General features: G+C 46.8%; 1 protein-coding gene across 2 annotated transcripts; it reads right to left on the bottom strand.

Moving 5' to 3' along the window:
* On the bottom strand, window positions 1-26,456 carry Rgs8 (regulator of G protein signaling 8). Of its 2 annotated transcripts, XM_038349858.1 has the most exons (5): window positions 26,431-26,456; window positions 23,995-24,096; window positions 23,039-23,103; window positions 3,505-3,671; window positions 1-2,061 (listed from the first exon to the last, which is right to left on the bottom strand). In XM_038349858.1, the coding sequence occupies exons 1-5, from the start codon at window positions 26,454-26,456 to the stop codon at window positions 1,879-1,881; spliced, it is 543 nt and encodes a 180-aa protein (XP_038205786.1). In that variant the 3' UTR covers window positions 1-1,878. The 2 variants fall into 2 exon arrangements, with proteins under 2 accessions (XP_038205786.1, XP_038205785.1); XM_038349857.1 differs by lacking the exons at window positions 23,039-23,103; window positions 23,995-24,096; window positions 26,431-26,456 and adding an exon at window positions 3,818-4,324.

Consider the following 26,456-nt stretch of genomic DNA (forward strand, 5'->3'; position numbering starts at 1 on the left):
ATACCCTGTTAGAGAATTTAATCATTACATTAACTCTGGCAGCTTTAGCTAAGAAGGTGGGGGAATCTCTCTGACCTAACTAGGAACGCCATCTGAAGCTTCAGAGTTCTTACTAACTGTCACTGCCATGGGCCTCTTCAGTGTGGGGCCTAGGAAACAGGTATTTTTTTTTAATCTCTCCTTGAGGTTCACACACAGACACCAACACCCACTCACAGATGACACCGTGCCACTCGGAGGACAGTTGGCACTAACACGATGTGACTCAAGGGCCTTCTTAGCCTTGTCCACTACAACCAAGGAAGGAATTGATTCTCCAAGACCAGAATTCAAACCCTAGACTATCCCAGAAGGGCTAGGTTCCCACAAAAGCAGAGTGTCAGCCCAGCCTTCCTCCACCTGCTATCCAGGGCAGTCTGGCCATGGACTATTTCATTCGCTCAAGCTGAAAAGTTTGTGGTTCTTCCATGAACCCACGTTGACTAGCTGTGGATTATCCCAAGTAGTGCCTCTGCCACATTCTCTGTGATCCAGTCCACCCAGAGACCAGCAGCTTCCAGGTTCGTCTTCCGTTTCCTGGTCAGATTTTTCCTGGATAACCGCAGAGATTCCGTGCTGCTCCTGGCTCTTCCAAGAAAGTGTATCCCGGTACATTTCCAAGATACCCCAGGGTACCACACTAGCCTTGTAGGAAAGTTTCCACAGCCTGGTATTCACAGTGATCTTCCCAGTTCATGTTTAGTCCCAAAAGCCAGAGACCAAGAAGGCAGCTACTTCTCAATAGCCAAGAGTGGACCCTTTCTAAGGAAGTGTGCTCAGGAAACAAGCTGCAAGGGGAGTGTCAGCCTAGGATCCCATTCTCCCCCATCGTGGTTACATGGCCTGCATGGAAGGAGGAGGTGGCGTGGCAGGAGAGCACTAGGAAAGCTGTCATGCTGTGGGAATTCACCTCCCTTTGCCAAACTGTCTTTCAGCCTAAGAGATCAGGGATGTGTAACGCCATGGGGAGGTGAGGACACAGAATGCGCTAGGGAACAGACAGGTTCTACAGAGGCTCACTGCACAGAAGTTCGCCGATGCTACATTCCCTTGCCACTCCGCTTCTAGAAAAGTTCTCGATAAATTGGGGAAGATTCCCGAGGTCTCTCTTTCAAAAGGACAGCTCCACTCAGAAGTTATGGGGGGAGTTTCCCAAGACCCTCTCTAGAGCTGCAAGTATAGGGAAGTTCATTGAATTCCTTAGGCTAATCAGGGACCCCAGACTCCTCCCATAGTGGTCCTTCGGAGATGGAAGACAAGGTCAACTCCTGGGAATATGTCCTTTGTCAGAGGTCACCTGTCAATGGTGCTAGAAATCTGAAATTTCCAAGAGACCTCTCCTCTAAACTGTGAGGTCCTGGTACTCAGATTAAATCACCGATTTGTGACCGCAAATTCCAAGTGAGAACCTGAGTCTTCTAGCTACTCCTCCCTTGGGTAAAGGACCAGGTGAAGATCAGGAATCCTGCTGGAGAGGGCATGGTGTGGAGGTGATGGGAACTGCGTTTGCATTATTTACAAATAGCCCGGCACAGTGAATCTGCCTTCTCAGTGGAGATGACGGAAGGCGTATGAAGGGCCAGGTACTGGCCCACCCAGAGATGGATGTCAGCAGCGCTGCTACCTCTAACCAAAACATAAATCTGGGTAAATGGAAGAGCGTCCCAGCTCCAGAAGCTGGGTCATACTTTGGAACAGCCCTTCATTCCCTGGTCACCCCCAGCCTCCCATCTCAAGCCCCAGCGCCTTTGAACACTTATGGCGTTTCACATTAGAATATGGTCTTGGCAGCAAGGGGAAGGGAAAGCCAATGACTTCCAAGAGTCCCCCATCTGAGGTCTAACTGAGCCTTCTCTGGCTTTGGGACAGCAGATCTAAGTACATTTTGGACCTCAGGAACCTGGGGTAAGAGTCTTTCTCCATGAGGCTGTGTACTTTGCCCTGCGCTTGGTCAAAACAAGTCAGGGATGGTTCCTGCATGTTCTTCCTTGTCGCTTCTCGGGTCTGGAAATCAATATTCACCTGGAGATACAAACAGAAGGAGCAAGGTCACAGATCTCTGTAGGCCAAGGCACCTACTAGACAGTGGGCCCAACCTACGGAACAACCGCCAATAGCGGGCTGTATTTCACAACTTTAGGATCATGGATACTTCTCAAACTGATTTTATGGGGTTTGTTCCTTGGGATTCCAGCAGGAGTCTGAAGTCCAAACAGTCTTAAATTGAAAATAAGGTGAGTGAAGAGAAGAGAGACCAGCTGGGTTTGGTGACATATGCTTTTAATCCCAGCACTTAGAAGGCAGAGGCAGGGGGATCTCTGTGAGTTTGAGGACAGCCTGGTCTGCATAGTGAGGTCCAGGACAGCCAGTGTCCTGTAAAGAGACTATGTCTCAATAATAATAATAATAATAATAATAATAATAAAGAAAGAGAGACTACAAAGCTTATCTAAAGCAGGTGGATAAGTACCAGAACCATGGCAATAATCCTCAAATCAACAAATCCTAATCAAGAATCTTCATACCACAGTAAGTTGAGTTTCAAGCCAGTTGTTAATGAAGGTTCTCCTAAACTTTCCCTCTCATCTTAACCACCAAGGTCAATGGATGCCCAATATAGACAGACCCCAGTAAGCATACATCTCTCTATATGTCACCATTAGGGGCCAATAGCATTCTACCCAGCTTGTAAAGATCTCACAACCCAAGTCAAAGTTGCACCTAAATACAGATAGCAAACCATTCATGGGTTAAACCCTTCCTAGGGACACACCGTATTAAAACTCAGAACACTTATACATAATTATAATACGGCATAAAAGTGACTATAAATATCCATTGATGAGCAACGGCAAACACTCAGTAGGAGCATTATCTCTAACACTTGAGTTGCCTTGAAAGGTGCGTGGCATTATCCTTTCTTACACTGGGGAAGATGAGACTCAGGGAGGTTGAATGAAGTCAGGATGGTCGCACATAGTGGCAGGACTGAGACGGCTAGCAAAATCCTTTAAAAGAGGGTTCTTACTCCCTTTCGCTATGCTGCCCTTAAAAGCTTTTTATTGCATGTCTGTTAGGGGACAGGTCAGAGGACAATTCGCACGAATCATTTCTCTCCTCTATCACGTGGGTTTAGAGATCAAACTCAGGTCGTCGGGCTTGGCAGCAGGTGTCTTTACTCAGTGAGTTATTTCAGCGGCCCCTGTGCTGCTTTTACTAGGAAAACAGACGCGGGCTCCAGGGGATTTACCCTTGTGAAATCATTGCGGCAACACAGCCTGGGTAACACGTGTCGGGCAGACAGCAAAGACACTCCTAATGCGGCTCCTTTTTACCCCTCCAAAGCTACCCCTTTCTCATCTGCTCCACCAGAGTTGGGGGGCCCACTGGGGCGGGAGGAAATCCTGGGGACCTGGCTCAGATGCCCTCCAAGACCTCAGGGGACAGTTGCCATGCCCAACACACCTCCCGTGGGGCCTGCACATCCACGAACTCCTCAAAGATCCTGTGGGCCTTGGAGACCAGCTTTGCAGTCGACCTGGTCTTCTTGAACTCCTCGCAGGCCAGCCAGAACTCCAGGTTCTCCTCGCTGAACTCTGTCTTCAAGAAGGCACGGAAGGCCGCCACCCCATCTACGGATGCAGAGAAGAGGTGAAAAAGCAGACAGGGAGGAAGAAGCTTGAGTCCAAAGACTGCAGATGAAGGAGAAACGGCACTATTGTGATGTTGCCTTCACTGTCCAAATCTGCTGCCCTCCCCACCCATGACGCATAGCTACCCTCAGAGCAAGCCGTGCTTCTTGTCCAAGGACCAGCGTGAAGTATCAGAATGAAGTGTTTAAAATCCCGTCGTAACGACAGTAGTGGGTATGCTCGGTCACTTCTGACAAACTCTGCCGTCCACTGATGCAGAGCTGGCCGAGCTCCAAGTCTGCAGGTAAGCCTGTATTGCTCTTCAGGCCAAGGTGAGAGGCACTGTTCATTCTCTGCCCTAAGCCAAGTCCACACCAGAGAGAAAACATGGGCCATTGTAAGACAAGCTGGACAGGAAAATAGATGTCTCGGGCCAACCCTTTTCTGCTATCAGAAACACATCCAACAGAAGTTTAGCCCATAATACAGTCTTTTGCAAGGATAGATAGCACTCTCTGTGTCTTTTAGAAAACCCTTGAGGACATGTATTTGGTGTCTATTCGGTTTTGCTTTGAAATTTGCCAATCAAATTAGATTTTTAAAAAGTTTTTAAAATTACACATGTGTGTGCATGTGTATGTATGTTTGTGCATGTGTGTATGTGTGTGCATGTGTGTATGTGTGCATGTGTATGTGCGTGTGTGCCTGCATGTGTGTATATGTGTGTATGTGTGTGCATGTATGTGTGCATGTGTGTACATGTGTGTGCATGTGTGCATGTGTGTGCACATGTGTGCATGTGTGTATGTGTGTGCACATGTGTGCATGTGTGTATGTGTGTGCATGTGTGTGCATGTGTATATGTGTGTGTGTGTAGGTCAAAAGACGACTTGCATGATTCAGTTCTCTCCTTTCCCGTGTGGGTCCTGGAGATGGTCCTCAGGTCCTCAGGCTTGGTGAAAGAGGTGCATTTACCTGCTAAACCTCTCGCTGACCCAGAGTATAGGCTTTAATTGAGGTTGATTATAATCTTTCTGCCTATTTATCTAATGGTTAATCCAATCTTTCCTCTTACTAGTCAGCGTCACAGCACTGCCAAGCAGTGCTTTCAGCCACACCGATGGGCGGGGCGGGAAAGGACAGCTAGTATAGGCTGCGCTTCCAACCGTGCTTTATTTGAAAAAGTTTGCAGTCAGCTGTTCTAACTCTGGGTGTAATGACAATGACAGCTTTCCAGAAAGGGTCCCCAAAGTGAACAGCACCCTAGAATACAGTGCCAAACTGGAGGGGAAAAAATGATTCAATGACCATTTTTATTATTATTATTATTATTTTTGTAAAATTCGTGTTACCATTTTTGGTACTGGGTATTAAACCAAATCCTCTAGTATACTATGCGAGTAATCTACCACTGAGGTGTGTGGCATTTTTCTTCCTTGCTACTTTGTTGCTGGCCTTTAATTTAACTCCATAGCCCAAGCAGGGCTCAAACTCGTAATCTTGCCTCAGCCTTCTGAGTGAGGCCTGACTGAAAGGACAGGCTTGCACAACTAATCCTAGCTCAGGCTTGCACAACTAATCCTAGCTCAGGCTTGCACAACTAATCCTAGCTCAGGCTTGCACAACTAATCCTAGCTCAGGCTTGCACAACTAATCCTAGCTCAGGCTTACACAACTAATCCTAGCTCAGGCTTGCACAACTAATCCTAGCTCAGGCTTGCACAACTAATCCTAGCTCAGGCTTGCACAACTAATCCTAGCTCAGGCTTGCACAACTAATCCTAGCTCAACCACCCCCCTTGCTCTCTTTGTGTGGGGGGGGGTGGGGGGGATGTGTGGGTGTGCTGCATACACCTGAGTGTGCTGGTGAACACACCTGTGAATGGGCATACTGGGGCCAGAACAGGAGGCTGGGTGTCTTGAGAAAGGGTCTCTCATTGAAGCTGAAGTTCATTTAGGCTCTCAGGAATCAGGTGTCTCTCCTCACCAATTCTAACACTACAAGGCGTGTGCGGTCAGGCCAGACCTGTAACGTGAGTGCTGGGCATTTGAACTCAGGCTGTCAACCTTGCCAAGAAAGCAGTCTTACCTACTAAGCTGTCTCCCAGGCACCAGCACTTTATAATTCTGTCATCGATGACACGGGCATCTGGTAATCACTGGTATATACCAGGAGAGGGCACTAGCCAAGGCGACTCGGTGGACTGGTGGTGCCATGTGATTTTAAGCTTTTATTTTTAATGTTTTTATTATTATCATTATTGCTATGTGTGTTTGTATGATATGTGTGGGGGTAATGTGTCATGTGGTAGTCAGACCACTGTTATGTGGGTTCTGGGGATGGAACTTAGGTCCTTGGGTTTGTACTACAAGCGCCTTCACCCACTGAGCCATCTCACTGGCTCTAAAATGTTTATTCTAAAACATTTTTTATTTCTCCTAATAAAAAATCATTTTACATCTTTGCTTTCTTTTGTTTATATTTATTCATTTAGACAGAGACTTATTACATTGTAGCCTAGGCTTTCCTCAAACTTGCCATCCTCCTGAGTGCTGGGGCTACCACCATGCCTTGCCCTAAGTAGGTGTTTCAGTGTCCACACTAGAACAATAGTGGTAAAAGCTACAACCGAGACTAGAGAAAAAACAGCATTTCCCTGGGGCTCCCAGAGCTAAGCTTTGAATCACAGATTTAAGCATGGCGGGCTGCCTTAAAGTGCTTAAGGAAAAGAAGGTAGCTTTGCGATTTATCATCCCATCCTGGAGGTTTCCGTGCTAAAGGGACACCATTGTTCACTGCATTGGAAAGTCACAGTGCCACCAGCCACGACATAGCCAGTGGAGAAAGCAAAATGTAATGTAAGGCTCCGTCACACTAGGCAGGATGGAAACAAAAATCTTCCTGTGCCAGAGAAGGAAGGCGTAACATGATTTAGGTTCCAGAGAGAGGAGAGAGGTTCTGGCTACCTCCCATGCCCACGCAGACATAGGTCAAACCCCTTCAAGAAAACAGCAGGAACACAGCAAGCCAGGAATCCAAGAGATGAATGGTGAGTGGCAATGGGCAGGCCTGAGAATCACTCACACGGTTGGATATGGATTTCAGACTGTTCTCTTCAAGATGCTGCCTGTGGCCCAAGCTACAGACAAAAGTTGGATGGGATACATCAGAGAACCATCATAAAATCACTGCCCATTAGCACGCTGTAGGTGCTCTCTTTGGGGCCCCTCCCATATTCTATGCTCTCAAGTTCCCCACGGAGCAGACATGAATGTTTCCCCATACTGCTCTGCAGTAAACTCAGATTTGTTTACAAGTGTGTGCACCAGGAGACACTGTTTACAAGCAGAGGTTAGGTGGGAAGGCAGCATCAATGACCTTGAGAACCCAGAAGGGTGGGTCAGCAAGGAAGGACTCTGAGCAGAGACCTACAGTGGATACAGGAAGCCCCAAGGAGCACAGAGTCTCCCCATATGCCCCCATATTTTTCCCTGAAGGGATGATGATGATGATGATGATGATGACTGGTTTTTTGAGACAGGGTTTCTCTGTGTAGCTTTGGAGTCTGTCCTGGAACACAGTCTATAGACCAGGCTGGCCTCAAACTCATAGAGATCCACCTGCCTCTGCCTCCTGAGTGCTGGATTAAAGGGGTACGCCACTACCGCCTGGCTGAGATTAATTTTTCTTAATAAAATTATTTTAACTGAGCATAAGAACATGGAAATTATAGATGATAATGAGATAATACTTGCTCTATACATTGTATAATATTTAAATCAAACATTTAAATACCCTTTCTTGGTGGTAAATTTTTCAAAATACTTTTAACTTTTAAAAATGTATAACATATTTGTTTTGTTTTGGTTTAGAGAGGGAGTCTCCCCTTTTTAGCTCAGGCTGACCTGGAACCTACTATGCTCCCATACCAGCCTCAAACTCATGGCAGTTCTCCTGCCTCACCTTCGAAAGTGTTGGAATTACAAGTGTGAGCCATCCTTTCTGACTGGATAATACATTGTTATATGCAGTCACCCTGCTGTGTCCTTACACCCCAGAACTTCTTGCTCTTTCATAACTACACCTTCTGATCAACCCTTCAGGTCCCTCTCTTCCTCCCTTCCTCCCTGTTCTTCACAGCCCCCAGGTACCACTCTGCACCTCAAAAAGATCTACTTGCCACAGATGGGCAGAGTTGTGTGGTATTTACCTCATCCTTACACACTTCCCACTGCAGCCAGAGAAAGAGGTGAACATGGGAGACTCCAACTGCACATTTATCTAGCCCAGTGGTTCTCAGCCTTCCTAAAGCTGTGACCCCCATGTTGTGGGGACCCCAAACCATAACATGATTTTCATTGTTACTTCATAACTGTAATCTTGCTGTTATGAATCATATGTAAATATAGGTGTTTTCTGGGTGTCTTGGGTGACCCCTGTGAAAGGGCCAAGACTCACAGGTTGAGAACCACTGATCTCAGGCAGCTGGGATGTGACTCAGCAGAGCCTGTGACTCTTTTTAAGCCAGAGGGAACTAAATTCCTTAAATGGGAGAATTCAAGTTTGCTGCTTTGTTGTCCTCTAAACAAAAACAGGTGTTTGAGAATCCAGTAAATGTAGCTGCAGATAAGGAATGGTACATTTCCGCTTTCCTCCCTGTATCGGCAATAGCTCTGCTTAGGAGAAGTCTGTACAGCCCCAGTTCTCTAAGGCACAGACCTCCCCTCCAACTCAAAAAGTTTACACCCTGATGTGGCTCTCCTCCTCCCAGCTTTCAGAGAACTTGCCTGGCCTCGTTCCTACAACACACAGCATTACAGAGTAAGGTCATTAACTCCCAGATCACTGGAATAACATTTTTTTTGTATTTTTATTGATCGTGTGTTCACCCTGCTGGGTGACCCAGCCGTTCCACCAGGGGCAGAGAGCAGACACAATGAGGTATGCTGTGGACTCAGCATGAGCAGTTGTCTCTGTTTGCTTCCTGAGTAAGGATGCAACGTGATCAGCCACCTCACCCTTCTGACGTCATGACTTCCCCACCATGCTAGGCTATGCCCTCAAACCATAAGCCCAAACAGACCCTTCCTTAAGATGCCTTTGCCAAATACTTTGTTCAGCAATAAGGAAAGTGACCAATATGCCATCAAAAGGTAGATTGAGACGAAGAAGACATAATTGTGACGATTACGCTGTGGTGAGTGAGTCATATGACAGGAAAGGACGAGGTGCCAAGAAGGGACCCAAGGTCAGCACCTGAGCCAAGTCTGAGGAGAGAAGAAAGGCCTGCAAGGAGAAGCTCCTCAACTGCTGGGGGAAGTGAAGGCGAAGGAAGCAGCATGAAAGGAGGAAGGGGGTAATGGAGAAGATGGTGGCAGGAAGACAGGCATGCGCACAAAGGCGAGAGCTTTAAAGACACTTGTTAGAGTATTGGGAAAACGCTTTAGAAAGATCGGTTGTTAATAGGAAAATAGATCAAATTTACCGGGCCTGCCTTTCAGACAGACACACACAGAGAGACCAGTGAAAGAGCCAGAGAGATGAGGAACTTGCATAGCACTGCAAAAGGCTGGGAGAGAGAGCGTGCCACACAGAGGAGAAAGTGGCTGCTGTGGGCAATACCTGCCAAGAAAATCTATTGGACACAACTATCAGTGTGAACAGTGTCAGAGGTGTGATGCAGCTCCTGCACATTTTCCTGATGTGGGGTTCCCCTCTGTATGCTGTGAATATCATTGGTTAATAAAGGAACTGATTTGGGCCTATAGCAGAGCTGTAGGGAACAGAGTGAGGTGGGGAAAACTAAACTGAATGCTGGGAGAAAGAAGGGCGGAGTCAGAGAGAAGCCATGGAGCTGTAGCTGAAGACAGATGTACTGAAATTTTGCTGGTAGGTCACAGCCTCATGGTGGTGCACAGATTAATGGAGATGGGTTAAATTAAGATGTAAGAGTTAGCCAATAGGAAATTAGAGCTAATGGGTCAAGCAGTGACTTAATTAAAACAGTTTCTATGTGACTATTTTGGGGCTAAGCAGCCAGGAACAAACAAGCGGCCCCTCCTCCAACAAATTCTCTCCCTCCAACATTTTCTTCTCTTCATCTCAATCTACCTTTTGATGGCATATTGGTTCCTTTTCTTATTGCTTATTTGCAAAGTATCTGGCAAAGGCATCCTAAGGAAGGGTCCACTTGGGTTTGGCCTCACACGGCAGGGAAGTCATGACATCAGAAGTGTGAGGTGGCTGATCGTATTGCATCAGCTGTGTGCTGTGGTAGGGACAGCAGTGAATGGAGAAGAGGAAGTGGGAAGCATTCGCTCAGATATGTCTGGCAACAGAGGGAGAGCACACCGCATAGCTAAAGGGAACCATGAGACCAAAGTTTCTCTTTGTTTTCAAGATGGCTTTGAGTATATTTAAATGTTGGTATGGTCAGAAAAGATGTGTTGAGGAAGAGGGAGTTCAAGAAAGGCTTGAAAGGTGGACAAAGTGGCCTGAGCACAGAGAGATGGTGAGAGAGAGGGACGACTGAGGGAGAGCACAGGGCAGCCTCTGTTTTACAGGGGGAAGAAACAGGATTCCCATCTGGTAGCAGTCATGGGAGGTGACGGGGCTATGAAAGGCAGAGTTTTTATTTTTATTTATTAGGAGTTGGGCCACAGAACTTTACTTACTGTATCTCAGGCTTTTAGTCTAAGATCTACAACCCCCCACTGAATTTCTCTGCACCACAATGCTGATCAGTAATAGCATTTCTTCATTCATTCACAGCATATCTTCTCCAGCAATGCCTTAGACTAGATGGGGTGGTACCCGCCTGTAATCCCGTAAACACAAGAGAGGTGGAGGCGGAACAATCAGGTCAATGTCATGCTCAGCTACATGGTGAGTTCGAGACCAGCCTGAACTAAAGGAGGTAAGAGGAGGAGAGAGTAAAAGAAAGGAGGAGTTGAGAGAAGAGGAAGGGGAAAAGCAAACATAAGCTAAAATTTAGAGAACTTGAATAAATGGATCAACTGCATAGCTTGTAAGAACTAAGATTCCTTACCAGGTCCACCTGATTCCAAAGCGAGATCTTTCCAGAGGTGTATATAGGAAGGAAAAGAGGGATAAAGGGAGAACAAGATCTTTCCAGAGGTGTATATAGGAAGGAAAAGAGGGATAAAGGGAGAACAAGATCTTTCCAGAGGTGTATATAGGAAGGAAAAGAGGGATAAAGGGAGAACAAGATCTTTCCAGAGGTGTATATAGGCTGGTATTAGGGAAGGCAGATTTTAGAGAGAGACTGAGAAGAAGTGGGGGAGCTTTTCTTCCTTAAGGATGAGTGTAAACAAACGGAACAGGGGTATGAAGACAGAAACAGCCAGCGATGGGACGCAGTTGAGATGCATCAAACAGGACAGCCTTGCTCTTTATTAATTTGGGGAATGAGGCTACACTCAAGTACTAGGCTTTGAGCTGTGGCAAATAAATCCTATAAAAGCACCACCTCACAGAACTTTCCAGCCAGTCTAATGTAACAAGCATTAGGGAATAATGTCAAATAATGGATTATGTCATCATAAGTGCAGCCTGTGTTATAGGGGAGACACCAGGAGAGAGGAAGAGATTCAGAATAGTCGGCTACCTTGGGAAAAGTGAATGCGTAACAGGAAAGAGAAACAACCCTGAAGGCTTGGGCATTGGTTCCTGGAGACAGTTTCCATGCACAAAGAAGGGCACAAGAACTTTCAGTTTGGGGATAGATCCATCCTTCAGAGTGAACCATTCAGTCCAGGCTGCCGAATAACCTGACCTTAGAGAGCAGCAATTTTGGAGCTGGCAGTTAGAACGAAGAAAGGCAGAAGAGCCAAAGGAGTTTAAAAACAAGGCCGAAGTCAGGATACACATTTTAGAATACTCCCTACAGGCATTTGCTGGGTGCTTACTTGGTCACAGCAAGTTCTTTCTGAACCTTACAGATTTTTTTTCCTTCATGGTAAATCCATGGCATAGATCTTGATTTTTTTTTTTTTTTTTTTTTTTTACCACTTGAGAAGAAAGAAAAACAAAGGTTGGGGAAGGTAAATAACTTGCCATAGTCATGTGATTAGTTAGTGACAAGAACGCCAAGTTAAGAAGTAAACATTAGGGGGCTGCAGAGATGGCTTAGCAGTTGAGAGCACTTGTTGCTCTAGTTGAGGACCTAGGTTTGATTCCCACCAGTGATCTACATGGTGGCTTGCAAACACCTGTAGTAACTCCAGTTCTAGAAGATCAGACTTCCATTTCTGACTTCTTAGGGTACCAGACACACATGTGATGAGCACACATACATGAAGGCAAACATTCATATACATAAAACAAAACAGATCTAAAATAAAGAAGAAGACACCATTAGTATATGTGTGCCTGCCAAAGATCACCAAGCCTATCCTCACTTGAGAACGCCAATTCCAAGCACAGCCACACCTACACTCTGCATGAGCTTGCGCGGCACATCCAGCTCGGCTGGTCTCATCATCCTCACTGTGGAAGGAAGGAATAGACTGGAAGACCTTTCTCAGGTAGAGTTATTGCTCTGTTCCACCCCAGCTTAGACCCGTCCTCAACAGACGTGACACTTAGCCAACTAAAAGAAAACAACCCCCAAAGGGGCTGGCACTATTGGGAGATGTGGCCTTGTTGGAGGAAGTGTGTCACTGTGGGGTGGGCTTTATTGTCTCTTTTACTCAAGCTTCCCTCAGTGTGGCTGCCAGTTCGACTTTGTGTTGCCTCTGAATCAAGATGTAGCACTCTTTGCTCCAGCGTCACGTCTGCCTGCACGCCATCATGCTCCCTGCCATGATGATAAAGGACTGAACCTCTGAAACTGTAAGGGAGCACCCAAATGACATGTTTTCCTTTATAAGAGTTGCCATGGTCATGGTGTCTCTACATAGCAATAAAACCCTAACTAAGACACCGCGTTCTGCTCCTGATTCCATCACTTCACCTTGTCCCCATCCGTGACACCATCACTGCCACACAGGGAGGACTCCAGGCCTGGTCATCTTATCTTCATGAACCCAATGTCTCATCACATCAGTGCAGTTCAGAAGGGGTTCTTGGACTAGAGAGATGGTTCCATCTATGAAGTGCTTGCTGCACAAGAGTAGGGACCTGAGTTCGGGCCCTCAGACTCTTTGTAAAGCAGAACAAAAAGCTGGGCCAGTCGGCCCAGCCTATTAGATAAGTTCTATGTCAATGAGAGATTCTGTTTCAAAAGGCAAGGTGGATGGCTTCTGACCAAAGACACATGACCTCCTATTGCATGTGCGCACACATGTGCATGTGCATTTACACACATATGCAGAGAGAGAGAGAGAACATGGGCTCTGGTTTTGAATCCCATGTGACCTTAGAAAAGTACCCCACCATCTTGAAGCACAAGATGGAAATTTTGTCTACAAAATGAAGTTCATGCCAGGACTCACTATATTGAACTATTAGCAGATCAAATGAAGCAATTCACTCAAAAATGCCTAGTACTCATTAGGAACAGTCAATAGTGCTAGCCCTTAGTGAGGCTTGCTTTACCAAAGCAATGTGAGATCTGATAGAATTGCCTGTGCTCACTGAGTCAGAAAAGGAAGCAAAACAGATTTGCCTACACATCTGGGTGACCTCAGAGGCCACTCTTCCCAATCTAACAATCACTTTCTCCAAAGTGGAGATAAATGGCAACCCCAGTCAGGCAAACATACTGAGCATATGTGTGTCACAACCCTGCAAAGGTGCCATTTGGCTCGCAGACTTGGGGCTTGTCCAGCTGGAGGACACCTCCCATCACCTTTTCCATGGTGAGAACTGAGCCTATTAGGTAGCACCAAGAACCTGGAATCTACCTAAATTCCTTCCATCCTGCAGCATGGACTGTCAGCCCATCTCTAGCGGTTCTCCCCTTGCCAGAGGGCTAACCAGTTCTCAACATGCCATTGTGCCTTTCCAGGCTGCTTTCCCAGCCTTTAGCTGAGGACCACAAGCGTCCTAAGAAATATACTGTGCTCTCTCAAGCTTCAAACCGATTGGCTGCCTGCAGTTCAGGGTGAGATCAGAGGGAACAAGGCACTTTGAAATTGTCAGAGATTCCAAGGGAGAGCTTGAGGGGCCAGGAAAAGGGAGAGAACGGCCCCGTTCCCATGGACTCTCCTGGTATCTGGACCTGAAAAGCAACAAGAACAGATTGCAGCAAAGATGCTTCAACAACAATCACAAAAGCGTGCCCGTCTGCACCTGCCTTCAGCCCTTCTTCTCAGCTCACCCACTCCTCTTGGCCACAGCCTCCCCCTACCCTTTTCTAAGGCTCCCAGAGCAGGCGTCCAGGCAGGCGGGCTATTGAGGGTCCCTGGGCTAAGAGAAGTTCCACCCTGAAACAATAGAGGTTGTGAGGGAGGAGGAGCTCCGCTGCTGCTGGAGCTCCGCCTCCTGCCGGGAGCAGATGGCTGGAGGCAGCCCCAGCCTTGGTGTAGACCACTAACTTGCTCCAGGCCTGGTCTGCACCTCTCGCTGAGGTGACCCGGAGAGTAAATTACTGGGGGACAGATGCAGTCAGACATGTGTCTTCTCCTTCGCTTCTTTTCTCCCTGCTGAGCCTCTTCCCAGCAAGCTTTTCTTCTGTTCCTCGGCACGTTTCCCCAGCCCCTCTCCTGCCTCTTGTCTGTTACCATTTTTCTCCCCTATCTGTCCATCATTCACTTTCCCTCCAGCAGGACCCTCTTCTCTGCCTTCTGTTTGTCCACAAACTGTAGTTTTTTGTTTTTTCCAAATGCAGAGCGTTGGTTTATGGCTGAGCAGCTCGGCAGCATCTGCTGTTATCTCTAGGGGTGGCCTTGTTTGCCTTCGCAGTGCCGCTGATGTACTCTGCACACTAACCGTGGAAGACTGCAGCTCTGGTCCAGAACCCCGCCCCCAGAACCTTACCCCTGAGCTCCCACACATCAGGGGCAACTTGTCTCCAACCCCTGAGGCTATGGTGTCCTGGCTCTGACCAGGTATGAGCTAGTGTGTGGAGAGGTATGGCCTCTCTGCTCTTCGGATGTCGCAACTGTGAAATGCAGGTACCACCAGCTCCTCCTCCGCAGGGCTGAGGGGCACGTGATGAGTTCATACACACGAGTGACATGCAGACCCTGACTGGTAAACAGAGAGTGCTTGATGCATGTTAATGAGTGCTATTTCCATGTTCTGGTGGGATCATGATCAAGAACTCAATGTGTAATGCCAAATGCAGTCCTGGCCACTTAAAGGCAGTGGACCGGCAGTGCACAGTTCAGGAGAATAGGAGGGGGGTGTGGGGGCGGGGCTTTTCCTTCTAGTCATTGTATTTGTATTTCACCTGGGTTTTCTTTGGAGAACCCTCCCAGGAGTCAAGGCTCTGAAAACAGCCTAAAGTTTTTGAGACTGGTGCCTAGCCAGCAGCAGGAGGGGACAAGCATGTGTTCAGGATTCCTGGAACAGTGGGCAGGATATTGGCGTCCTTTTGAACAGCCGCAGAACCTCCAAGAACATGCCATGGCCGCACATGCTGCCGCTGCTGGCTTTCTCTCTCGGGTTCTTTCATGCAGAGTGCTTACATAAGGGGAGAAATTGGGTCACTATGAATGAGCGGTGCAGCTGGTGCAGCAGGGAGGGTGGCTTAGGTAACAGTTCAAGGTCCAGCAGGCCTGATTTAGCTGGCATCGAGGGTGGACCTGAGCCTCGCTCGGTTCCCAGGCTTGGGAAAACACAAAAGGACCAGGAAAAAAAATATCTGAAAACTCTGTGTTTACCAAAGGGCCCTCTCAAAGACTAGCCCCCTCATGCATTCCTGATCAATGGGAGAAAATAACCCAGTGACTAGGACCCCCAGTTAAGCAGAAGACAGGAACAGAAAAATGTTCCTACAAGCCAAGGTGAGCCAAGTCCTGTTTGACTCAGAAACAGGCCACCGATATGAATTCTGTAGTGAGGGCAGCATCTTCCTCTGTGTCACCTGGGAGATAAAAGGTTCTGAAGCAAATTACTATGTCTAATCAAGGCTTATGTAGGGATTTTACTCCAGGAACAAACTATTACCACTTATATTTAGTGGCAAGCAATATGTGGCTAATTATGTCCCACATTTCCTTAAATGATCTCTACTCGTACATATAAACTCATGTGTGTGTGTGTGTGTGTGTGTGTGTGTGTGTGTGACAGTATATCAGGGTAGCGTATTATAGTAGGACTGTAAGTCTGTGTGTCAGAAAGGACCTGAGAGACACTGTGAAGACACCCTATCCAGGACACGAAGAGGCAGTGACTTCTGAGGCTATGCGGCTTCCTAGTCCTAAGATACGGGAGCAGAAGGAAGGAGACCCTGGGCTATCCCAGAGCTCTTATCCCCAATAAAGAAGTTCTATAACCCTCCCAGATACTAGTTCATAGCCTAAAAGATCTCCAAATTCAGTATGAAAGAATATTTCTCAGTTGAATTGAATAGAAGGGTATTGCCAGGACTCTCAAAGCAGAGAACACATCCTATTTTACCTACTAGGTTTTTCAAAACCACACTCTCAGCGGATTCTCCTACATTCATCAAGGGAGGTGGGTAGGAAGACCTGAGAGGATCCCAAAAGCTCAGGAACTGAAGGGGTTGAGTAAGGGAAAACATCCCTGGGGTCTCTCACGCTTCCCTGATCTGTGGCTTCAAGCTGTCTGTGGGATTAGGAAGCTCACATTAGCTCAGGCACACACACGGGATGCACAAAATGCATATTTTCTTGGGGAAGTTAATGTGTTAAAGCAAAAATAGCAAAGCAGCTATCCCTCATCCAGTCCCCCCATGCTCCAGTCACCCCACTCAGCATTTGGGACAGTAACCGCATTGGGTTCCTGCACCGCACATCAGTCTCCTTTCACAGAGGAGGGGAAGTGACATTCATTGATAGCAGGTGATTGGCATAGGGTCACATCGCGGAAAAGTGACAGAATGAGGTGCTGGGAGCTCGTACAGCTACACGCACTTACGAGCTGCCTATAGCCCTGTAGCCCTCCCAGCAAGGATAAGCGCAGCCCCTATGTTCCCAGGTACAGCATACAGCAGTGTTGACATCAGGACAAGGAAACGCAGACGTGTCTTTCCCGTCCAGCTCTACTTCACATATCTGTCTCTAACTCGGCCTCCGTTCTTTTGCAACACCCAAAGACACATTTTTGTTTGCTTGTGTGTTTGTTTTCTTTTTCTTCTCCTTTTTCTCCCCCTACCTGTGAAAACCTTCACACCACACACGTGGAATCCGTGACACTAATATGCCATGAAAGGGTGCTGCCCGAGGACTTGAGGCCCTCCATGCAATACAAAATACTGTTTCTCCAAAAGCCTAGGCCACCCGCCCCACCAGAACTCTGGCCTTTCCTGTTTTGCACAGTTGTGCTTGAAAACAGCTTCTGGTGCCTCCATGTGGCTCCCCATTCCTGAAAAACTTGTGGGGAAAACACACCCCAGTCTCAAGCCCCAGGAACTCTGACCCCAGGTCTCAGATAAGATCCCACAATGTCCATTTCTTGCAAACTCCCTCAAGGGCTGCTGCCACCTTCCTTGGTTCACACTTTAAATAAGACATTTCTAGACTTTTCTGGCTTAGAGACAGCATATGGGGAGAGCTGGATGCTAAGTGGAAGCCTATTTGTTCCAGAGTTAAAGATCACTTAGAAGAATAATCTCGAGTGTTACACAAGCTGGGCATTTAGTTTCTATATGATGGTTTGTTTGGGATCTTTTGCTTAGTTGCTGTGTGACCAGTTCAACTTATCATGTTTTTATATCTCAGCCATCGTCTGAAGGGGGTTACGTTTTAGACAGTGAAGTCTTCTCCACTGGTCTTGGTTTGCAGAGACAGGCAATGCCCTGATTGTGAAAGGACTCTCAGTGGCCCATTTCCCCTAACCGAGCATTCCCTGGGCCCCATGGGGCCAAGTAAACAGAAGCCTTTCTCCAGGTTCCACACAAACTATCAAACAAGAGTGCCTGCCACATTCAGTGCCCAGAGGGAACTGCTGGGTGGTCCAGATGGGAGCGAGTATAAAAAGTCGGGGGGGGGGGGAGAAACATACAGCCTGAAGGTATACTTAAAACTGTAACTCAACTTCTATGTCCAAAGTTGAGTGGGGACCAAAGGTAGGAAGGATGCAAGAGCAAGACAAAGACAAAAGGAGGAGGTAAACAGAATGAAAAGGGGTGGGGAGAAGAGGACAGAGAGGGAGGGAGGGAGGGAGGGAGGGAGGGAGGGAGGGAGGGAGGGAGGGAGGGAGGGAGGGAGGGAGGGAGGGAGGACAGAGAAAGAGGGAGGGAAAAGCAGAAAGAGAATATTTCTTCAGAGCTCAGGGCTAAATATCCCTCTAAAAGCAGGACAAACAAGCGCATGTCTGAACTTCATGAAAAATAAAACAAAAGATAAGCATACTGTTTTTGCTGTATCCCAGCTGCCTAGGGGATCTCCCACAAATTAGGAGGCTCGGTTCTGTTGGGTGTAAGCTTCAGTGCAGAAAGGCTTCTGGGCATGCGAACACACATACACACACACAGATACACACAGACACACACACACAGAAAGACACACACAGACACACCACACACACAGAGACACACAGACACACACAGACACACACACACAGACACACCACACACACAGACACACACACAGACACACACACACACGCTCACATCACCCTTCAGGGCAGACTACATGCACGATTCAGATATCGAGTCTAATTGTAATTGGATGAACAGGGAAAAGCTTCCAAATGAGCACCTATTAGACATCCTTCTAGCTAATGAAGCCATCAGCAGTGTCAATTTCAGTTGCGTTTGTTAGCTTCTAAGAAAAGCACTTAGCAAGTGATTAGCTCTCAGGCCTCCATGAGAGCTTTTCCTACGCACTCATCTGTAAACAAATACAACGGGAAATAAAGACAACTCTAAATATTTTCCACCATATTTTTTTTAATTCTAGGGTTTTGAAGATAGCAAAATTGCCTTCTTTTGCCTGAGATTTGAGCCCATGTAGTGCGCGAAAGAAAGAACACAGGTGCTTTGGTCCCCCTTCTGGCTGCTGGAGCCATTTCAGCTGAAAAGCTCTCTTACATAATAACCCTCCTGGCAGTGCCTAGGCAAACCACCTGCCACAGGTGATTGGCTATCACCTAGCCTCACATCTGCTCCAGAGAGCACTCAGAGACAAAGGTAGAACTAAATCCAGACTCTGTCACCTCCTGCTCCAGCTCCTTTGTGGGACAAGTGAGGAATCTGATTTCCTAAATAGCCGAGGTTTCTGTGAAGGTCACCTAACCATCCAAGAGTAAACCGGGAACAAAATCAGGCCCATAGATCTGACTACCAGCTAATATTCTGCGCTTCAGCATCCACAAGCCTGTTCCTTGACTGCTGGAAACTGTCCTCCCTGACCAATAGGACTTCTGACACTGAGGAGAGCAGCAGTGAAAGTCAGAATTCCATTTGCAATTCTCAGCCCGTCTGCTGTGTGATAAGAGCACTAGTTTTCTCCTTGCCTTATCTGTGAGCTCACCTGACTTCTCAAAGACCTTCATTCTCCACCAGAGACAGACCGCAGCTTCTTTCGCTTGTGCTCCCCCTACCTCCGCAGCTGCACAGAATCTGTGCATAGTGAATAAGCACATCTTTGAGAAATAATTAAATAAGCATCCAGAGCAGCAGCAGATCAAGGGCAGCAAAGATGCTCCAGAGGTCGAGGATGGGGAAAAAATGATTACCTGGTCCCACGAAATGAAAAAAAGCTGGGAAGGACAGATACCTCGGTGTGAAGAACGACAGAAGAACGGGTTCTAGACTAACACCCACAGTTGGGTCTCAGTCATTCAGGAACTCTGTACTCTTACTCCTTGGGGTAGCACGTGTCTTAATCAGAAGCTCTGCACACATCCCATTAGTGCTGTCAAGGACAGGCACATGTGAAATCCCACTGGAGAAGTTTAATCAGGCCTGACTGACTCGTGGTACCAACCCAACTTAATTAGACTCTTAGAACATTGTCAGCATCTTTTAAGGTGGCCTGGGTTCCTACTGCTTTGCAGCCCTCACAGGGGAATAGACACCCAAATCCTAAAAGCTTCAAGTTCCTCTACCAGTGACCCTAAATACCCTTTCCTTCCTAAGAACTCTCATGCCATGGGTTTTTTATTTCTGTATTAAACAGAAATAAAAGCAGAACCTCAGACTCTAAGAAGGGTTAGAGAAAGAACTTCAGAGTTCAAAAAGCCTGTGTGTTTGTTTGTTTGTTTGTTTGGGGTTTTTTTTTTTTTTGGTAGTACTTTGACAAATTAGCAAATTGGTGCCAGCTGTGACCCGTTATCGGGATTCCCATCTTGGGGGAATGTTACAGCATTCTGGGAACCGCTTCCGTGACAGGAGGACCAAACAGCTGCAGATTCAAGAGTCACAGAATCAAGCAAATAAAACTGAATCTCTAGATCTCACCCTGACTTAATGTTAACAACTGGATACAAAATTCATTGTCAAGGTATTCATTTTTGCATTTAATAAATAAATGTATCATTTAAAAGAAAAGAACCCACGGTGTCATTGCATTGCATCTTAAGTAAAGAGCCCAGAGTTCTGGATGTGTCCACTTGTTTGGTTTCCTGTCTGCAGGAGGTAGCGAACAAGCAGGCATCTCTAACCCCATTTTAGAATGAGGAAACCGCCTCAGGGATTTGAACTGAGTGAATCAATGTGAAGCTGAAATAGAAACCAAACTTTAGGATGACCTTGAATCAAAGCCAGCCAGAAGATATAAAATGACAGCGATACTTGTTTCCAGAATAGGACTCCCAAAAAATAATCAATAACCTGGTTTTTAGGAAAGCATTATCATCTAATTCTAAGTATCGTATATATGTCACTACCTTGGCAAATTCACTATGTGGGCTTGCTATTGGGGCATGACGGTTTGGTACATATGCTGTATCCCCACACTGAATTATTTTCCTGCCTAAGTAGATTCCATGGAATACCAAAGTCACAATTTTTTATAGTATGCACTTATTCTTAGATATTGCAGTTTATTTTAAAATCTATTCAAAAGAATTTGTTTAGCTGGAGAGATGGCTCAGTTGGCAACGCGTTTGTGGTGCCTTCATGAAGACCTGGATTTGGATCCCCAGCACCCACATAGACAAGTGTGATGTGCGTGCTCCTGGAAAGGAGAGACTGGAAGGTTCCTAGAACTCCTTGACCAGCTAGCCCGGCCTAATTGGTAGGCCCCGAGTTTATTGAAAAACCATCTCAATAAAATAAGGTGGATAGCTGACAAAATGGCTCAGCAGGGAAGGGCATTTGCAACCAAGCCTGACACTTGAATTCAACCTTCAAGACCCTCACAGTAGAAGCAGAGAACCAACTTCTAGAAGTTATCTGCTGACCTCACCAGGTACACTGAGGCATGCATGAGCCCATATCCTCCCATACACTAGATAGATAGATAGATGATAGATAGATAGATAGATGATAGATAGATAGATAGATGATAGATAGATAGATAGATGATAGATAGATAGATGATAGATAGATAGATAGGTAGGTAGATAGATAGATAGATAGATAGATAGATAGATAGATGATAGGTAGGTAGGTAGGTAGATAGATAGATAGATAGATAGATAGATAGATAGATAGATATTATAAATAAAGTAGAGAATGGTAGAAGATGATACCTGACAGCAACCTCTGGCCTCTTCATACATGCACAAATGTACGCACACACACCTGTGCACACAGGTTCACGTACACGCAAATGCATACTTGCATATCCCCTCCATGCATGAAGTATTTGTTGATTTGTTTATTAACAACAAGAGGCAAAGTCAGAGGAAGCAATGTCATCAAATTAAAAGCCAAATCACTTCTTGTTTTCTGATGATTGTGATGATGATGTTGACGATGACACAATGCTGAGGATTGAACCTGGAGCCTCCCCCATGCTAGGCAGGTACTGAACCCCCGAGCCACCTTCCCAAACCTGGACAAGTAAAATCACATTTAATGGCATCTGCTGAAAACCAAGGGACTCCACCATGACTGCCCAAGTATCTATAACCAAGACAGGTTGACAGTGAAAGCCCAGATCTGAATCCTACCCACAGCCTTCAACTTAATTGTCCAGAAACACATCCCCCGATTAAATAGGAACAACACAGCAAAATGCAAGCAGCCCTTCTGCTCCCAGATCTCACACTGACGTGACGAATTGAGGAGGAACACCGAATGTCTGTCTGCAACCTTCCTGTCTCCTCATAACACCCCCTCTCTGCTTCCCGCCCCTGCTCTGCCACTTCCATGCGCTTAATGCCGCAGGGATTTCAAAGCCCAACAAATTTGGACTTGCTCATGAGAAAAAAAAAAAAAAAAGAGCTGAAGCGTTGAGTAATGATAAACTGCCCTCTAAACACTGCAATATGCACAACTCTTCCTGCCTTTGCAGGAAACAAAAGACACGACAGCTGAACAGAGAGGAAATAGAAGAGGAGGAGGGAGGGAGGGCAAAGCCGTATTCTAGCCAGGAAGTGGGGGCACAATACAGCTGAGATCATCATCCCTTGAGATAAAGAGTGAAATTCTGCCCATCCAAGGGATTGCTAAAATACACAGAATACTCACTTGACTAAGTAGCCCAGTGACTTGGAGGAAAAGGGTCAATTCCCCTGTGTGAGATCTAGCCTGGTTCTTCTCATTCAGGTCGGTCCATAACTCCCATTACCCACGCTGACTTCTGTCTCGTTAACATTGCTGATTGGCCAGTCACAGTAAGACACACCTGTAAGCCCAGTGCTTGGAAGGTGGTGGGTGAAAGCAGGAGAAGCCCAGTTCAAGGCTATGCTTGGCTTTCTAACGCATTTGAGGCCAGCCTAAGTTATAAAACACCCTATCTCAAAAAGAAGATCGAAGAGGATTGAACCCAGAGCCTCACAGACATTAGGAAAGTATTCAACCACTGAGCTACCTTCCTGGCCCTCCACTGTGCCTATCCAAATATCTAATAACAAAGACGGGTCAACAGTGAGAACACAGATCTGATAAGTAAAAAAAGTAACATAGCATAATGTAATGTAATATAAAATAATGACTGAGAGCCTTGGGCCTCTATGGTTTGAATATAGAAAACAGGAAAGAAGGGTTTAATCCCACTACATTAAAAATGCCTGTTTTCTTGTCTCTTTGCTCCTCCTGCTGCGTACAGGATTATAGAGGGCTGGGGTCTCAGCAGAGTGTACTGAGCCCAGGAGGTGTTCGCTGCATATTTTGCCACATGGATGATTTGCTCCAACATGATGTGACCTGATTTCTACTTACACTTATGAGAGAGAAGCACATCGAAGGAATCTGCCCACCTCGTCGCTTCTTCTGTGGAGAGTCTCCTAGGAAGCAACAGCATCTCTCTGAGTATTTCTGACATCTCCTCTCCCCCAGCCACCCCTCAGATTTGCCCAGGACTCCTCAGATTAGCGGAGAGCGAATGCATGCCATACCTGGGTCTCTGTGATTCTACTGCTGTAAATCGGTACTTTTCAAGTAATAGTTAGGGAAATCGCTAAGTGGGGGTGGGGGGGGGCAATAGCTGAGTGGCAAAGTGCTTACCTAGCACGAATGAGGTTCTGGGTTTTGTCCCCCAATACGAGAGAAAAGAATCACCCTGGATGGGAATTCAGAGAATCCCGTATATTACTCTTGGTCTGAACAATAAAAGTAGATAGAGCTATGTAATTTGGAGATGTCAGGGTGATGGGGTGAAGGGACGGGGCTAGTCTGGAGATAAAAGAGGCTCAGCTTACCTCTTACTGTCCCCCTCAAATCTTCACCTCTTGGAATGGAGACAACGATGCCCCTTTCAGAGGTGAGTGAGGTTGAAACAAGGTGACATCTGTGACATCATTGAATACAGTGTCTGCACAGACGAGGTGCAGAATCTGGGCAGTCTGAATCTAAGCGCATTTTTAGAATAACTTTGGATGTTTATTTCCAAATTGAGAGCATAGATGGGCAAGCAAGTAGAATAAAGAACTGTACTTCCCCACCCACAGCTTTGGACATTGATGGCAATACTGTTTCTCAGGAGGATGAGGGTTCCCGCCTGATGTCACCGAGCTATGCCTTCCTGTCACTCTCGTGCAGGGGTAGGAAAGGAGCTGCCAAGAGACCAGAGTGTATCGTCTTGTGGTTTATCTGCTCAAAAACTCACTAAAGACAAAAGGTCCCAGAGACATCCCCAGTGTGGGTACCCAGGAATGCAAGGCGGCCACACCACTCACTTGAGAGCACGGTTGGGTTTGTCGGGAAGAATGGCTGTGAAGTCGCTGCAAGAGTCCGATTTGTGTGACAGGCACCCCAGTCGAGTCCTCATGCCTTTGTTCCTGCAGCAGATATGGAGGCAGAAAGGAGGAGGCTGTCGTGATCACTCTGCCAGGTCTATAAAAGACATCTGGACCCACCACCCTCCCCACCCCAAGCGGTCCCTGAAGAGTCCTTCAGCTGGACTAGAGGCAAGGGCTGTGCTCATGCCTTGTGTCACTATAGGCATAGTAATAATAGGTGTGGGGCCCTTCCTCTGCCCTTCCCGTAGAGGCTGAAGGCCTTTTAAAACTGACATGGCAAGTTGATGGTAAGTCAATGGAGGTCATTAGCTTGGGATAATTTCTAAATTAGGATTCTCTGTAGGGAGTGGAAACACAGCAGTGACAGAACAGCAATCCACATTTTTGCTTTCCCAATAGAAGGGCAAAGAGGCGGGGCAGCAGCCCCAAACTACAGGGCCATGAAAGCAGGGTCTTCCTTCACACAGAAGAGAGGGGAACTTCAAAAGGCAGGGGTGCACAGCAGAGCGAGTCCAAACACACAGTGTGGGGATTCAAGAAAAGTCCATTCCCAATCGGTTTCTCTCGGCTCACCTCACCAAGACAGGCTATGTGTGCATGGGTGGCTATGGACCACAGGGAGACAGGCAATAGACAATGTCACAGTGTCCCCTGTGACAGTTCTTATGCTTGCCGGGGGCTGGCACACTACAGTCCCATGAGGTATCTGTGTACACAGTTCCATAGGAACACAACACCCCATTTGTTTACATACTGTCTAAAGATGCCTTCAACTTCAAGGGCAAGGTTTAGGCAGTTGCAACATTGATCACACAGCTTACAAAGCTGAAAATATTTACTCTTAGGCTCAATGCAACGGAAGTTTGCTAACCTTTGACCTTTAACCACGACCATTACTCACATGAAGTGCAAAAGTAAGTGGAGTGGGGATAAAGGTATAATCAGACCAGGACCTCAATCTGGCTTACAAACGGAATTGCCAGGCGTGCCACGGTAGATATTGTCATGGAATAGTCCTACGACATGCCATCTCACAAGCTGACAGCAAGTCCTCTGGCCATGCTTCCTGTCCCTCTTTTTCACAAACCCTAAAACTAGATACGGGAGTCAGAGGCCATCCAATTCAATCACTCCCCTTGACTTCAAATGGATTTCCATTCCCCAGTCTGCTCATTGTCTTCGTTCACAGAAATCTTATCTGACATTTGTCTACGGAGATGGTATTGTGCTTGGCAGGAATGGACATTTGTATTCCACAGCGCATCTCCACAGAGCCCCTGAGAGCTGGAGCATCCGATGTTCCAGAAATACCCTCTCCTGCAGGAAACCACGCTGCCCATACCTCTCTCCCCAGGCAGGTTGCACTGTGCCTCCCTCTATCTCGTGGCATTTTCAAGACAGTTGCTACACTCATTGTCTCCTGAAACAGAGCATCTTATGTGTCCATTCACTCTTCCAAATCACAGAGCACCCAGCACCAGGCCATTCAAGCAACTGATTAAAAGCCCTTTGAATCATCACTACTGTGGATTCAGGCAAAGGTCCTGCTCAGGCTGCACCGCAGGTCAGGCCCCAGCCTGGTGCCTTAAGAGATCATCAGTCATAAAAACAGTCAAGCCACTGCCCTCAAGAGCCACACACAGGACTCTTGGAAAGTGGCAATTCCACACAAGCTTTTGTATGCCAAGGTTTGGCGCAGGCTAGTTTAAAGGGTACTGCCTGCCCTCAAGACAACTCTGAGCCATTCAAATAGTTCACAAAAGCGAATTTACTTTGGAACAAAATGGTTTTCTATCTTTCTAGTTAAGACTTGAGTCATAATCTGCTTAGGTGGGAAATGATAGAAGCAGACACAGGAATGAAAGGCTAAGAGGATGGAATTGAGGGAGGGAGGGAGGGAAGGAGGAAAAGAAGAAGGAGGGAAGGGAGGGAGGGAGGAAGGGAAGAAGGAAGGAAAGGAAAGGAAGGAGGGAGGGAGGGAGGGAAGGAAGAAAGGGGAAAGAGAAGAGGGGGAGGATCATTTTCTCATCTTCCTTTTCTCTGCAAACCCCTGTCCCAGCAAGTCACAGAGTTTCATACAAGTTCATGCACAGCCCCTCATCCTACCCTAAAAGTCACCACCAAGAGATTCTACCAAGTCAACAAGAGGGCACAGAGCTAAGGCAGATCCCACTTGCAAGGCTCTAACTTTGCAAGAAGCACAAAGGCGAGTCTACTGCCCTGTGCACTGGAGGCCCAGGAGAACTAGCAAAGAGGACACCCAGAACTTAATTAACAGCTGGGCCAGGCTCAAACAGCACGACAGGTGAGAGACCAGAAGGTGGAGCAAAGAAGAGAGAGGCAGGACAAGAAGACAGGTCATTAATTCATTACCTGCGTGGCATCAGTAAGGCAGCCAT

This window comes from Arvicola amphibius, chromosome 12 (genome assembly GCF_903992535.2).
Source record: "Arvicola amphibius chromosome 12, mArvAmp1.2, whole genome shotgun sequence".
Lineage (NCBI taxonomy): Eukaryota > Metazoa > Chordata > Mammalia > Rodentia > Cricetidae > Arvicola > Arvicola amphibius.